The 16,445-nt window shown below is 51.9% G+C and overlaps 1 protein-coding gene across 2 annotated transcripts in view; it reads right to left on the minus strand.

The window, feature by feature from the left end:
• Positions 1–16,445, minus strand: part of Mvb12b (multivesicular body subunit 12B) — a 158,641-nt gene that overhangs the window by 64,510 nt on the left and 77,686 nt on the right. For both annotated transcript variants that reach the window (XM_017591884.3, NM_001271232.1), the window contains exon 7: positions 10,071–10,165. In XM_017591884.3, the coding sequence (XP_017447373.1) occupies positions 10,071–10,165 (95 nt within the window). The remainder of the gene's footprint in view (positions 1–10,070; positions 10,166–16,445) is intronic.

Genomic DNA, 16,445 nt, shown 5'->3' on the forward strand with positions numbered 1-16,445 from the left:
AGGTAGCTCTGCTGTCCTTAAATAGGCTGGGGCAGCTTCTGAGCGGATTACCCACCCCTGTGCAGCCTCATCACTGCCTGGTAAATCTCAAGACGCTAGCCTGAGCCCCACACCTTCCAGGCCCCAAGCAAGTGGAGAAAGAGGGGAGTGTGAAGCAGAGGGGACACAGGCAGGCAGGTCACGGGTCACAGGTCGGGGGATCATGGGTCACAGGTCGGGGCTCTCCAGAGAGGTGGCTGGAGTGTAGGTTCACCATCCCTGGCTCTCTGGAGGCCTGATCTCGAGAACGAAGCTTTGAGGAAGGACAGGCAGGTGACCCTGAGGTGCTCACCGGTTCAGATGGGACCTGATGCTGGTGGGCAGACGTAGGAGGTCATGGAACAGTAAAGCCCACAACAGGGAGAGGAATCGAGGATTCAATCCCATGTGGCATGGTGGGTTTGGGCCACCTCCTACCATTTTAAGGTTCAGAGAAGACGCAGCGAGGGGAGACGGTGCCCAGAGGTCTCTCGACAAAGACGTACCCAGCACAACTCTACAGCCCCACCTCCTGGTGAGGGGTGTTGGAGTGCCTCCTTCACCCTTTACCTGTTCCAGGAAGGACCTGCGAATGGCTTTGGGACTGTGGTAGCAGCAACAACTCCCGTGGCGTCTTTGCCTACTCTGGATGCCCTCGGGACTTCGAGATCCTAGTCAGCCACATGCTCAAGGCCTCTAGTGAGACCGAGAGGCTGGGGGCCGCTGGGGATTTCCAGTGCACTGGGGCCACCCTGACACTTGGGTGCTTTCACGAACCATTTGGGCATGTACACTTTCAACTTTCAGGCTGACAAAGGGAGAGAAACACACAGCGACTGAACTGAACGAGAGTCAGGCCTCAGCGCCCGATGTCCAAATCTGGATTTAAATCTCAGCCCTGGGTTCAACCCTGGGTCCATCTCTCTAAACTCCTTTTCACACTTAGAATTGTCTTGGGTTTTAAATTAGTGACAAAATGCACACACAGTGCACACGGGGGTTCTTCACACGTGAAGTACCAGGGGAAGGGCGGGTGTAATTAAATACATTATTTCTATTAACTCCATCTATTTTAATAAAATAGATGTGTTCCAGCTATTTTAGCTCCCTAAATGTGTTTAAATGAAAGATGTTACCTTAATATCCTCTCCTCCTTCTCAGCTGATGGTTGATTACTGTGAATAGAACAAAAGGCAAACTGGATGGGCAAGCCTTTGCAGACAGCAGTGTCCAGAGCCAACGCTAGCAGAGGTGTCAGGAGCAGATGAAGGCCTGGGATTAAGTCCACCTCTTTGGTTATTAGTGTGCTTTGGGCCAGGTCTGCAATGGGGTCCTCTGCCAGGCAGGAAATCATAAGAAGATAAACACACAGGGAGGAAGGAGTGCCTAGATGTCTGTTCTCTGTCAGGGCGGTGTCTAAACAGAGTGCCGGTGAGGTCTAGGCCTGTAGATACATGGCTCCAGGCAGGATCTTGGACCACCTTGAGCTGCATGTATCTATGGTTGCTGCACCCTTGATGGGAGTATGGCCTTGTCTCAGACAACTGAGGTTTTTTTGGCCAAACCGACCCGGGAGATGGGGCTTCTGTCCAGACCTGGTGCTTCTCAGATCCCTGGTGGGAAACTCAGGCCTGAAGTTGATCTGCAAGACCCTGCCAGGGTCCACCCAAAGCCCCTTGTCTGCCTCACCTACGGATTTAAGGCATTGCTGCCTAAGCTCTGCTAGGCTTTCAAACCAAACACAGACCGAGAATGCACGCAGTGGGAGTCGGCCACCTCCTCAAGAGCTCCGAAGTACCTGTCACCTCATAATATTTTTATTTTCCACAATGACGAAACTGGAATACGTCTTGGTGCTCCCCCACCTGCAGAGAGCAGGCGTGCACACAAAGGCCTCGGCAGCCGTCAGCTGCAGCGTCAAGGATTTTCCCTGCAAACACCAAAGGCACATCCAGGAAGGTTTTATAGATGCTGCTGGCAGGCTCTGCCTGCCTGGCACTTCCCTCTTTCCTGCCCCTGAGCTGTCATCCTGTCGCCTCCCCAGAAGGGCCTGTGGGCCGTCTGCCACAGAAAACAGCCCACTTCTAAGTGATGCTGCATGTCGGCATCCTGGCTTCCAGAGATGCTGGCTGAACTGCAGCAGAGAGTCCATTTCTCTGGACTGGGGTAGGGGAGAACATATTTTCCACAACATTCAGAAGTGACCATATCCATCAGACTTCTGTGAGGGGGCACAGAGCTGCAGTGGAGACCATGCTGGGCATGTGACGCCCCACAAATCTTTAGGCTCCTCCACAGGTCACGTCCTACAGAGAAAGTGAGCATGGAGAGCACCCATATTCCCACAAGACTTCCTGCCTTGCAAGTTTTTTTTTTTCTGAGCCCTGGGTCCTCCCAGCTAGTGGGGAGGGGAAGGGGGGCTGAACACTTCTTGTATTTCCAAGGTGTGAGAGGAGCTATAGTATTGTTATCACTGGCTTGAGCCATGCTCAAGCCTCTAGGGGGCGCTATTCATGCATGCTGTGCAGTGCACAAGCTGGGAGGCTGCTCCCAGCAGTTCTCTCTCCAGGAAAGCTGGGTTGCATGTGTCAAAATTCTGAACATGACGAGACAGCCTTTGTCAACAGGTCTCCTGTTGATCACAGAGCCTGCCATGGGCCCCCAGAGTGTTGAGTTGAGTGGAGGCTTAACAGCCTTGCTCCTTCTGTGGACTTTGTTTTACCTACATCTTCCTGGCTTAGAAAGGGGAGACGCCCACCCCCAGGCTTTCAAACAGGCCTCTATCTACTGAAGATGCTTAGCACAAGGCAGCGTAGGGTGAGCCAGGAAGATGGCGGCAGACTGGGGTGGAGGGACCCTAAAGGCTTTGAGAAGAGAGTTTGGGAAATACACAAAAAGGTGAAGTGGGCAGAACCGCCTCTGTGTTGGGTGCAAAAGCGGAGCTGAAAGCAAGGGCACAGAGAGTGATCAGGCTGGCAGGACGTGGGTGCAATGTGTTAAAGGGCAAATCAACCTGGCAGGTGAGGTCGGGAAGGATGCAGCCGCTGATGGCATGGGGACATGGGAGACAAATGAAGAATCCAAGCTGTGCTTGGAGGGAGCATTTGCCACCCAGACAGCGGGACTTCCGGTTAGAAAGGGCTGGCCGAGCAGGCAAGTGGGAGCACTCACGTGCTAGACCACAAGCCCAGCCAAGCCGGGTTGTTAGAAAATGAGGAGGGGCTGTGCTAACATTCCACACCAAGGGTTCATAAGGCATGGGCCAGCCTTGGGCCCTGGGTAGGGTGTCGGGCTCAGCCCCTCTGTGGAGCCTTGCAGAGACACTGGCAGACATGAAACCCCAGAAGGCTTGAGCTCTGAGTGCCCTGTGAATGTGTCCATGGTAGTGTTCATTAACTCCTGTGACACGGCGACCACGGTGAATGTACAAAAGCGTATCCAATTAGCCAGGCCTCCGTGAGTGTTTGCACTCCTAAATCTTTTTGCATTTCGAAAGGGTTAAAGCTTATTATTAGCATATAATTTACAGCCCTTTCTCCCAGGGAAGGACTAATGCACAGTAAATGCCACATTCATTTTAATAATACATGTTACAGTCTGTGCCCACATCTGCACAAAGGTAAAGGAGACAGATTTTTTTGACATGTCCCACTCTGCCATCTAAACACAGGCTTTTTGTTTCTTAAGTGACGGAAGGTTTAATCAAGAAAGCAGGCAATTCATCAATCGAAACAAGGCAGTGTGCGTGCGCCTGACAGCACACACATGGTTGTGTACAGAGTGAACCTGGCCACCTGTCAGCCACCCCTTTACATCAGGATCTACAAATACGCTGGGTGATCAATTCCCATCCTTCTGTTCAGCTTGTCTTTTCCTTATTATATTTTTCTGTAGACTCGATCCCTCTGCCAGTCAGGGCTGGGGCCAACGGATACACACGAGGTAAGCCACAGCTCGAACTGGTACTAACAAACATCCCCCATCCCCCACCCCTGCCGCCACTCACTTCCCTCTGGACCGGAGCGCTGCTGCCAGACACGCTTTCACTGCATTCTGGAACTTTCCACACATACTGCACTCTGGCTGTGCCAAGTTGCTGCTCCCTGCTGTGACCTTTGCTGCCTACCCAGGCACTCACCCAACACCTTTCTAAGTCGTCCCAGGAATCCCTGAGCACTCAATAGATAACGAAAGCAGAGGTCGGAAATGCAGCATCACTTCAGGCCACGAGAGCATGGCCACCCAAGATAAAGACCACAGGGACGCAGACGAACGCACTCCCAGAAGCGGAGGAGGCTCTTTCCCTTGGTGGCAATCATTGGTGAGCCACTCAGCTCATGGATGAGCTAAAAGGAGACCCACAGATGCCACAAGTGGAACCAAGTGTTACCCAAGACCTTCACCCGTGCTGCCCTGTGTCTGAGCCTCATGGAGTCTGCAGAGCTCTACTGAGGCAGCAGGCAGCAGGCATATTTGATTTGCAATGTTCTGTTTGGGTCCTGCTGTGCCACTCCAGTTAGCCAGAGCTCATGGTGACTGATCCTTGCCTGGCCCAGGTATGAGAAAGCACATCCACTTCCCTCCTCACAGAGACAGACAGACAGACAGACAGACAGACAGACAGACAGGCTAGTCACTCCAGATGAAAGGGCCCATGTTTGGGGTGGAGTGTTCTGTTTGTGCAGCTGGTCAGGTTTCAAACAAGCAGCACCCCCACCCAGACACACAGTCTCTTTTCCCCCTTCCCGAGACACGGACTCGGTGCCACAAGACGAAGAGCTACTGGCAGAAATTTTATCCCATTGGATGAAATGTATAAATCACGAGTTTCATAACACTGATAATTAAATGTCCATCTTCCAATTTAAATGAGAACTGGGTTAAAGCTGCACGGAGAAAGGCCGGTCCTCAGAAATCATTAATTATTTTTAATTGCTTCGTGCCTTCGCAGCCCACGTCAGAGTTCCGAGGCTCAGCCATACATCTCTGTTTCACATAAACCTGTCCTCCTTTCTGCCCTGACGAGAGGACAGACCTCACCCAGGTACTTTCAGCCTCCTTGCTATCGAGTGTCTTGGAAGGATCTGGTTTTTAAGAAAGCAGCCATGGAGGCCAGGAAGATGGTCTTTAGCAATCAAAGAGAAGATGGGTGTTTGTGGGGGACCTAACGTTGGGGGGCGGGAGTGGAAGCCGTGGAGCCACCCCACTGAGCCAGGGCAGACCAGGCTGCTGGGCCTCCTGCCTGGGGGGTGGACAGGGAGTTCCCACCTCTGTCAGCGCTGCACTCAGTGTCTCTGTACTGCGGTTCCTCCGCAGGCTGGAGGTGTTTGGGTTTCCTCACTTGCCAGTTTTCATTTGCTTAGTTTTTCTACCTTTAGTGCCAAAAAGGGGGGGGGGAGTTTTCTGGGGTTTAAAAGGCAATTAGAGGGAGGAGAGGGAAGGGAGAAATTGTAATTCTATTTTAATTTCAAAAACTATTTTTTAAAAAAGGCAATTTTGTGAAGCTTATAACAGCAGTCAACAAAGGCCTGGGCGCCTAGCTTCCACTGCTCTGAGGCTCAGTCATGAAGTATCCGCCATGCAGCTGAAGAAGCAGCCTGGGTTAGGAGAGGCATGGAAACCCTCCCTTGGGAGTCCTCTGGTACAGCAGAAGCTGGGGAGGCACATCCAGTGCCCTAAGGTACATTCTCCTCACAAAGGTCTCCAGTGCCGGGGGCCATTTCAACCAAGAATGGGTGACGCCCTTCCCTAGGCCGCAAGGACTGTTCTCATGGAATGCCATTATTGTCACAGCTGTGAACAGACCGAACGCCCATGAATGTAAACATTTATAGTTCTGTCACCCGCACGGTGTCGCCTGATGGACCTGCACTTTAGCATCTGAAGAGACAGGTCTGCTGCAGCAAGGCACGCACACTCACAACCTCTCTGCTCACTCCCGTCCGCTCTCAGGACTGCACACACGGAGCTGTCCTCCACTTGCAGTGTTCTGGGAGAAAAGATTGTTTTCTGGGATCAGGAAAAAGGATGCCTAGCCCCTCCCCAGCAATGTTATCCACCCCAGACCCAGGACCCACTGCCGGGCAGCTGCCAGCTGCACCCAACGGTCCCCAACCCCCACATCATTTTCTCTCACCCAGGTGGCTTTTGCTGGTAGTTTGGGCTCTACCTAAAACTGTCCTTAGACCAGGTGAGGCAGACATGTAAACATCTGAAGGAAGTTATAAGAAAAAGAAAGAGCGAGCCTCTGGGAAGCACAGTGGGCAGGGCCAGGAGAGCAGCCCCTCATCCAGGGTCTGGATGAAGTTCTTACCAGCTGAGCCCCAAAATTCCAACACACTTCTCCAAAATCTAGTTTTCTAAAAGTATAATCAGAAACCCCCCTACAGAGAAAGGACACGTCCTAAACTCTCTGTGAGACTGCAGTGGCTCTGAGTTTTATCCAAGAAACACTCAGTCCAAAACCAATCTTACCGAAAAAGGAGGAGGTGGTTTCCTACCAAGCATTGGGGCTTAGCTCAAGAGCCACCGAACCCTGCACACAGCTGAGGCTGGGATACTGAGCTGAGGTCTGCTTTGACAACCTCCCACCTCATACCTCACTCCCCGCACCAAACCCCTGTGCCCTGGGTATGTCTTACTCTTTCCAGAGGTGCCTTTCTACTTTAACAAACTGTGACCCTGCTTCATGCTAGCTCCTCCTGAAATTTCTTTTCATATGAAAGCCTTACTTGAGTCTAGGTCCCAAGAGAACCTGAGCACTGTGTGCAATGTAGTTCAGCTGGGCATCTGTCCTTGCTAAGGCTGACAGGGCTAACATGCTAGCCTAGAAGACTTTCCATTACTAAGAGATATGGGGTTGAAAAGATGGCTCAATGGTTCAGAGCCCTGGTTATTCTTCCAGAGGACCTGGGTTCAATTCCCAGTAGGGTTCATAGCTATCTGTAACACTAGTTCCAGGGGATCTGGTGCCCTCTTCTAGCTTCTGTGAGTACTAGTCAGGCACAAGCATATACATATAGACAAAACATTCATACACATAAAAAATAACCTTTTAAAAAAGTTTCCTAAAAAATAAGATATGCTAAAAAGTTAGCTGGGGAAAGTCCTCAGGGTCAGTTGTGAAATGTCCAAGCAGATCCATTTGAGGCCAAGAGGGACCCTCAAAGGGGTCCATGTCTTGGAGGGACATACAGGCTGGCAGCCATATGACTGTGTAGCTCACTCAGGAAAGGACAGCATGAGAGGGGACAGGCCACTGCTTGCCCCGGCAAGAAGAAAATGTCTTAAACAGGTTGGTGTGGGTCTTCCTAGAACTTGTATTTTAAAGAGATCTCACTGGACATTCAACTAGCTTTTTCCTTACACGGCAGCACTGTGTGTACTTTTCCTTCACTTCTTGCGTGCTAAAAAGCCAGGCCGTCGGACAGACGGTTTGCAGGATATCCTTGCCCACACACCGTCTCTCCTTGCTTCAAGAGCACTCATTTGAAAAGCAACAGTGCTCACCCTGGTGGATCCCAGCTCTTCTTTTGATAAGTAAGATTGCACATCTGTAAAAATTTTCTAGAAGACAGTCCCAGGAGAGGAAGGATGAGGTCAAATGACTGCTTCATAACTTTTTTTGGGGGAGGGGCGGGGTTCAAGATGGCAGCAAAAGGGATATGAGCATTCCAGGACTCTAGCTCCGAGCCAGAGAGTTTCTCACCCCCTTCCACTAGCAAGGACTGTTTTCTGGATGGGTAGATTGTGGCCATTGTGCCTGATGTGTGCTGAGCACCAAAACCCTCTACACGGCGGTGAAGGTGCAGAGCCCGGCTCGGTGAGGGGAAGTGGTGGCCCTAGACCCTGGAGGCATGCAGGCAGCAGGTCAGGTGACGAGGGACTTGCCTGGTGTTCCTGGGCAGAACAGACGCCAGCTCAGTGCTTCTGCCTGGCAGCATCCTGTATGGTCTCTTCTGTTGCCACAGGAGCTCTGATCTAAGGCGCTGAATGTGGGCTCTGGGGTGGAAGGAGACTGTCTTGGCTCAGGGAAGAGGGATTGGAAAGTCGATGTTCCCATACTGAGTCAATAGGGCTGCTTTTTACATCCTCACGCACACTGTTCTGACATCTCCTTATCTCAGGAAGGGACAGAAATGATCAGATAGCTATGGCCATCGTCAGGAACCACAGAGAGCATGCCAGAGGCTTGCACCAAGAGCTCAGCACTGGAAGAGCGACGTGGTCTGCACTGGTGGCTGGGGGGAGAGGGTCTGGCGAGCTTCAGAACTTCCACTGCTGGGGAGTCAGCACTGGGCTTGGCTGGCTGGGGTGTGTGTCACCTAAAAGATTTTGGATTAAACCTGTAGAAACCCTTTCTTACAACAGACAGATATGTATGCCACTTGCTATCTGTGGGGATGACAGGGTGGACTCTGTGCCCTTGAGTTAGAACAAGACAGAGGTAGGCATACGATTTGGGGGAATGGAAGGGGATGGATGAACTGCTACGGTGAGCCTACAGGCCTTCATGGAGCCCCGAGGGCCTGCAGGGTACTTCTGGTGCCCTGTGAGAGCCAGCTCCTAGCAGAGTGACTGGTGCCTCAGCTGCTGAGGAGACCTGTGCGGTCTGTGGCCTGGGCTGGAGCCTCAACTACCTCTGAAGATGAAGACTCCACCGACTGTCATGGAGGTAAATGGGACAGGAAGTTTCTGACCCACTTCCCCTGTGTCCCGAGGCTGTTACCGTGCTATCGCTAAACCAGCAGCCGGACGAGCCCAGTCAACACTTCATCAACGCTGCACTGAGGAAGCAGCGGTCCAGAGCAGACGGCGGCGATAACATTCCTACCAGACCAAAGCATGCGCCCTGCGGGCTGTTTGTTGAGGCAGCATCAACAGCTGGGAAAGCCATCGGAGGACACAGGGACGGTGGGTGCTGCCCAGTGCCAAAGCTGTAAGATGAGCTAGCTGCAGACGGGAAGATGTGCGAGGGCACTGTCCTTGCACGGGTCTGAGGGGAGTGGACCTGGCTTTCGCAGTCCTCCTAGGCACCTCTCTGACACGGAGCATCTGGGAAATAGTCAGCATTTCTACAAAACAGGCCATTCTTCCACACTTGTTAAGCTCCCGATGACTCTCCTGAAATAGTCGTGGTACGGAAACAGTGCTCCCCAGAGACGCTTTTCTTAGACATACACGACCCGCCTCTCCTCCCCCACACCCTGGCTCCTGGAACACAGCCAGAGCTGGGACTCGGGGCTCCCCCTTCCCAGCAGGAGTGTCGCCCAGAAATGGAACAATCTGCCTTGCTTTCACTTCCAAACCTATTAGGGATGGTCATAACAAGAGGAACGAACACTGACAGGAATTATACTACCGTCAGAGTCCCCCCATTTAGTAACCCGAAGTTGCAGGTTTTAGAAAAGAGAGAGATGACCTTTCCAATAACTGATTCATTATGGGACATGAATGGATGTCATGTTCTCGTGTTCGAGATGCCACTCAGCGTTAAGGATGTGTGCTGGTAAGTGGCGCCGATTTACCGTGTTCCCCTGACAGACAAACACCCCTGTCTGGGGCCCTCGTGATGGGGGTGTTTGTGGGCTTCCTGGGCTCTTAGCTCGTCACCTGCATGGCCTCACACCTCATGAATCTTTGTTCTGCAGTGAGGCCGCCCCATTTCTCCTCCCTGGCGAAGTTCCTGCCACAGTAACACTATCCACTTCCAGGCTGAGTGCAGAAACCACAGACACGGACTTGGGGTGTGTGAGGGGGAGCAGGCTGTGTCCCTGCTGCTGGACACATACTCCCTGTGAGAAACTGAGGCGAGGAGAGGAGAACACGGCAGGCAGGGCCTGCCTGCCCTGGCAGGTGAAGGATGTCCCCCCAACCTGAGATACCAACACACGATACCTCATTAACTTCCAAACACGCCATTGGCCTTTCTCTAAGTTCCAACACAAAGGAAAGGGAAGGCCAGGTTCTGCAGGGACGAGGCAGCATGGTTGGGGACTGAGAGGTAGCCACAGGCACAGTTCTGCACTGGGCTGTGACAGTGGCCCACATACCTGATATGGCATACAGGTTGGAGAGCTGGTACTCATAGTCTGTGCTGGTGTTGTTTCTGCCTCGGAAGGTAGCCGGGAGTGTCAGGGAGATGTGCCTGAGAGAGACGGGGAGAAAGGTGGTTATAAGGAGTGTGCCGTGGCCCCTAGACTCAGAAAGCACATGATGTCCTCCATTAACCGAACAGTATTCTGGAGCAGCCAGACCTCCATCTTCTCCCACAGCCTTGGCCTTCTCAAGAAACCAGTAGCCATTTTCTTCCATCCTGCAGGGTATTTCACAGAGACTGGCAATCTAACCCTGAGCTCAGTGTGGGACACATCAGTATGATCAAAACACCCTGGCTGGGAAGAATGGTTTCCACATCCACCACAAGTTGTGAAGGATTTCACTCTCAGGGAGGAGACCAGTGGCCTCTGACAGTGAGCATGGCACCTTGCTTTGAGTCACTGTGTCCTGTGCCCCGGTGCAGAGCACACAGTATGTGCTCATGGAAAGCACCTCCCATAGGCCCACAAAGCCGGCTGTGAGCCTGTCGCCAGAACGTGGAAGTGAGCTTGAGCCGAGAGCAAGTACCCCACTCAGCGAGCTCATGGCTGCCTTCAGACAACACTGTGAGGAGAACCTTGGCGGTGGGGAGAGTCAGGCCCAGCGGGTCTGGGGAATGGGGGAGCACTGCTAGCTTCCTGGGGCTGCCTTGATGGCTCGGTTGCCTATGTGTGGGCTACATCCAGCTGTGACGGCAAAGCTCCTGTGGGCCAATCGTCCTTCAAGGCCTCACCCAATGGCCTGAGTGTTCTCTCTCAGGGCTGAGACGTGCTCAACAGCGGGTCAGATGTCAACTTAACAGCAGGGGCACATGCCAACTTTGTTCCCTATTTGCTACGACAGTTTCTGTCACGGACCAATCACTGGATACTTGTTGACCCATTCAAGTCTTGGACATTATCCTCTTGGTCCTTCTGTGGCATCAAAAGTGATGCTGGCCCAGCATTGGTTCTCTGCATTGCGTTTCCCAAAAGGATGGGTGGGCCCCAGGCCTCCCTGACACGGAGGGAAGGAGGTGGGTGAGGGAAGAAAGGAGTGGCCGCAGCATCTAAGAACTCACATGGGCGAGAAATGGTTTCCGTATCTATACATGGGGTGACATGAGGGGCGTGGGAATAAGAGGGCCCAGAGAGAGGCCTGACTAAGTCCTTAAGGGAGGAGCCACTCAGCAGGCAAGTGTCAAACTGAAATCGTTTCTACATTTTTGGCACCCACTCTTCTCTCAGGAAGGAGACATGGGGCTGAGGACACAGATCTCCAGGGCTCAGGTGAGAGCTGAGTGGAGCAAACTTCAGTTGCAGTTGCCAGGGTGGCCAGCCCCATACCCAGTGCCTAGTCCTCCCCACAGAAGATGGATGGCTCAGAGAGAAGGAAACTGGCCTCCTAACAAACACCAGTGAGAGCAGAAATGAGAGACAGCGCAGATCCCCAAATCCTCTGGAGGCAATGATAACTTTATTCAAAGCTATGCTGCCTCAGAACTTGGACCCAGGATAGAAAGAGGTCACTCATGCTGGGTGGCAATGTCCTGGCCATATTTCTGAAGCCAGTGATGCCAAACTCAAGATCCCTGCCACAACCTCTCACAGCAATCCCAACAGGCGGCAGTGCACTGTACACAGATGGACAGCTAGTGGCACCTTCTGTGGGTCAAGGGCATTGCCCTCCACAGTTCACTGGATATGGGATCCAGGCTCAATGCTAGCTAGCACCTGGGAGCTGGGGGGGGGCCTCTGAAGAGACATGTCATCTGTCAGCAGACACAGGTCATGACGCAAACAAAGCAAGTATCACAGAACCAGGTGAACCCTTTAAGTTGGTGTGAGGTCTAATCTTGTCAACTTGATGGGATTTAGAGTCTCCATGGAAACCAGTCTCTGGGCATGTCAGGAAGGGAGTTTTCAGATCAGGTTGAGGTGGGAAGCCCTACCCTAACTCTGTGCACAGCAACAGCCCAGGCAGTGGGTCCCCGCCTGAACAATCAGGAGAAAACAAGATCAGCACCGGTGCCATCTTTCTGTGCTTTCTGACTGTGGACACAATGTGACCAGCTGCCTCAGCCCTGTCCCTGTGCCTTCCCCGCCCTGTTAGACTGTTTCCCCAAAATGTGAGCCCGAATAAACCTTGTCTTCCTTAACTTGCAGGAGCCAACGCAAACCCACTGGGGACTTTCCTTTGCCTTAAACTGAACCCTGCCCTGGCTGTGATGCCTTGCCAGTTTAGCCCACCCCATCCCCCCATTCGCCAATTCCAGCTCCAGCTTTTTGTGTTTATCCCTGTGGCTTTCAGACCTGCTCCAGGCCTTTGCACTTGCTCTGTCTGGAAGAAATACTCTTCTGCAGAGGCTGGCTTCTCCCGGCCAGGCCGCCTCACCAACAGTGGCTTTGACCACCCTAGAAGAGATGCCTCGTCCCAAGAATTCTTCTGTAACAATGCCGCCCACCTTGCTCCCTGCACAGCCCTCCCTCCGTGGGGCAGAGTTTGATCTGCATCATTTTTTTTTCTCCTCTCAACACCCCCAGTGCTGAGAAAAAAGCCCTGTAAAGTTGTCTAGGACTTGCTGAATGAATACATTTGACTTTGACTTGTAATTAGGGATAATTTTGGGAATCTTCCAGCAAGGCGTCCCATTTGCCTCCTTCTCATCCTCAGGGCTGGGCTGGTTGATGGTTTGGAAAATGTAGCTCCCTCTGACTCAAGGATAGCTTCATCCTCGTGGCATGGCGTATAAAGCCAAGGTTGTTGAATGCTGGAGGGACAGCTCAGTTGCAGTACAAGCTCACGCTGGAATAGTTCAAGGCCTTTGTACTGATCTTAGGAGCTTGCCAGACACAGCCGCAGGTCCGTCCCTGAGAGAGTGAGGACAAAGATCTGGTTTCCACATTTGAAACTGGAACCTGCCAGCCCCCAGGCACTCACCAAACCCAGATGAGGTCAGGACGCTGTGCCTCATCGATGGGAGGGACAGAACGTTACAGGGGCTGCTAAGATCGCTGGTTCTTCTCAGCTGGGTCAGAGGCCCGACAGCTTCTACCATTACCACGATATTCCAGGGGGTAACCATGTCTGGTGCCCATTGTGTAACCGAAACGGGATCACGGGAGTGAGCTGCAAGGGACCACTTCATGGGCAGACACAGTGACTGTGGAGACATCCTCTAATGACCAGGAAGCCAGAGGGCAGGCTGCCCTCTCTTGGGAGTCTTGGGGGTCATGGTCATCAGTCACCAACAATCGCTACTTGACTCAGATAACAATTTCCCCAATATCTGGTTGATGGGAAGGCACCAGGGCAGCCTCAAAGCCCTGCAGAGCCTTTGGCCAGCTTTTCTCCCTCAGGACCTGTCAGGATCTGCCCTGGGGAGACAGGACAGACCTGCAAGCTGGGGCTGGTTGCTGCTCCTGGAGCCATGACATCAGTGCAGGGGTTGGCAGTTCTGTAACAGACGAGCATCAGGCCGCTGCCAACAACAGCTGCAGCTAAATAGATGCTAAGGGAAATTTCATTCTTGCCCCAAGTCAATATGAGGCGCCTTATTCAATTAACATGGCCACTAAGCCTCAGACAGCCCTGTACAAAAGCCCTTCAGTTACACATGACATTTTATTACGTGACAGTAGTTGCCAGCACAATTTATTTCCTTTCATTCTGCCTTTTCCTTGCTAATTTAAATCTGTATTTTCTGGTGTTGGTTCCAGGTCCGTGTGAATGTTTTAAATGCAACCGTCAATCTTTTGGACCCTGTAGTCACATGGAAGGGAGATGGGTCTGCTGGGTTGCAGCACACCCGGCTGTCTCTTCAAACTGTGGAGGACAGCAGCAATGGGGCCGCGGCTAGCCTGCAGTTGGAGACGGCTGTTGGTTTTGTGTTGTATCCCCTGTACATACGCGTACGGGTCCCTTCATTCTGTTTTCCCAGGGCTGAAAGTTATTAGATGACGGCGTGTGCTTCAGGGACGAGGGGTTCCTGAGACTTCGAGTGGGAGGCAAGGTCACGACACTTACACAGTATTGAGCTACTCGAATTTCCTTAAATGGGATGTTAAAAAGCACAAGCTGAGCTATGTGTGGTAGCTTATACAGAAGGCTGAGGCAGGAGGATCACTATGAGTTGCAGGTCAATCTGGGTTATATAATCAATTCCAGGACAGTGTCATAAACAAAATAAGAAAACAAAATCCAAACTCTCTCCCCCTCCCCCCCTCCCTGTGTGTGTGTGGCAGGGGGCAGCTGGCTCAGTGGTTAAGAGTACAGTGTGCTCTTACAGAGGACCTGCGTGCTGTTCCCAGCATCCTTATCAGAAGGCTTATAACCATCTATAAGCTCCATCTGGCTCCAAGGGCCCACAGCACCCTCTCCCGGACTCTATAAGGCTCTGCACTCACGTGTACACGCCACACACAGAAGTACTTACACACAGTATTACAAAAATAAAACAAACATTTGTAAACAGAAATAAATACTAGACCCAAAGAAAAACAGACAACAACACATACTGCGCTCTGACACGGGGCATATTCAGAGCGCTTGCAACTTAGAAGATAACTCTGCATGGAAGTGGCCATGGCACTGGAACCGACTCTTCCCTAAGGAAGATACGAGGAACAAATTCACCGTGGAAAGACTTGGTGATCATGAGTTAGGAGGGGCATGAGGGCTTGCAGCGTAGTTGGACCCCCTCTACCTTTCAGAGTGAGAAGTGACGCCAGAGATGGGCACTGTCAATCCTTGGCAAGGGCGAGGGGAGCCAGTGCTGTCAGCGGCTCTGTCAGGGGCACAGCAGCTTCCCCACACCAGAGAGCAGCTTTCAGGTCAGTTTTTAAAGTTAGATACCCAGCCACTCACACAACCCAGCCATCCACAGACTTCTACCTAAGAGAAGAAATGGGAGTGTGTTTCTACACCAGGATTCATTCACCAAAAGTACTGTTGGCTTTATTTGACAATACTAAGGACAGAACAGATGTACAATGCCAGGTGATGGTGGGTGACTTGTTATACTGTGTCATACTCAGCAATCAAAAAGGGACAGACTACTGACATGCAAGACATCAATCTTGGGGCAACTGGATTGAGTAAAACAAGGCAGAAAATAATACACACAATATGACCTCATTTCTAGAATACTCTAGAAAATGCAAACTAATCCACAAGGCCAGACCAGAGGTTGCCCAAGGAAGAAGGGATACTTTACAGAGACACACAGAGGGGACACACTCAAGACCTTGGGTTTGTTGAATGTCCCACATGTGCACACATGTCCACCCGCAAAGCATATGAAGTGTACACAGCTTACAATGTGCAGATCCCACTTCAACAAAGCAAGAGTAAGGATCTGATTAGCAAAGACAGGGGAGCTCATGGAATTCCAGAGCAGGCAGTGGGGGCATCCCGGGTGGTGAGTGAGTCCTGGAAAATATGGATGTGATTTTCTGACTTTTCCTATTAGACTCAGTGCCTGAGGACGACAGAGACCCTGAGGTTTAGAAGATAAAAAGTTGTGCCATAGAAACTACAAAGAAGGCACCACCACTCCTTTCTCTGGAATAAGTGCATTAAAACTGTAGCTGCCAGCTGGCTACTAAGGAGGCTGAGGCAGGAGGATTACTGGAGAAGTAACCTGGGCAAGAGAGTGAGATACTGGGGTGAATGCTCTTGTTAAGTCCAAGCTTAGGAATGGGAAGCAGAGGGTAAATAGACTAGGGCTTATTCATTCTCTTTGGAACCATGAGGACAGCGAGCCATGTGGGAAATAGTGTGCTTTAGACAGAAGACATAGCGAGCTGGCGTTCTCACAGAATCTACCTGGAAAGGCAGTACAAAATCCCCAACCAGCTACCTGCTGGAAGTCAGGCACTGAGGTTGCCTGGCCTGCAGAAGTACCTGGGGAGTCCCTCAGCTACCCGGCTAAGTGGGTGGCACGAAGTTTGCTGGAGGTTGGACTTAGGTGCCAACTCAGCACTGCCTATGAAGGTTCACGAAGACCTGAAGACCACACCGTAGGATCACCACAGAAAGTTACACAGACATAGAGCAGTGGCCACGAGGGTCCGGGGTGGGAGAGAGCTGAGGAACTGGTGGAGGGGCTGTGTGTGGATCGGACCCTCAGCTAGCAGAAACTGGGGCTTTGGGAAGAAAAATGGGGGCAGCTTTGATGACCTTCTAACATTGCCAGGGGCAGAACAAGTAGAAGGGACAGATGAGCTGGATGCTGTTCTGTAACACAGCTGTTAGGCAGCTCCAACCGCATGTCACAGCCAGTCCTGAGGGACAGCCTACTCTGTGCACAGGGCCAGTGCCAACAAGCCTGAAGGATGTCCAGCTCTGGG

The sequence above is a fragment of the Rattus norvegicus genome, chromosome 3, assembly GCF_036323735.1.
Source record: "Rattus norvegicus strain BN/NHsdMcwi chromosome 3, GRCr8, whole genome shotgun sequence".
NCBI classification, from domain to species: Eukaryota; Metazoa; Chordata; class Mammalia; order Rodentia; family Muridae; genus Rattus; species Rattus norvegicus.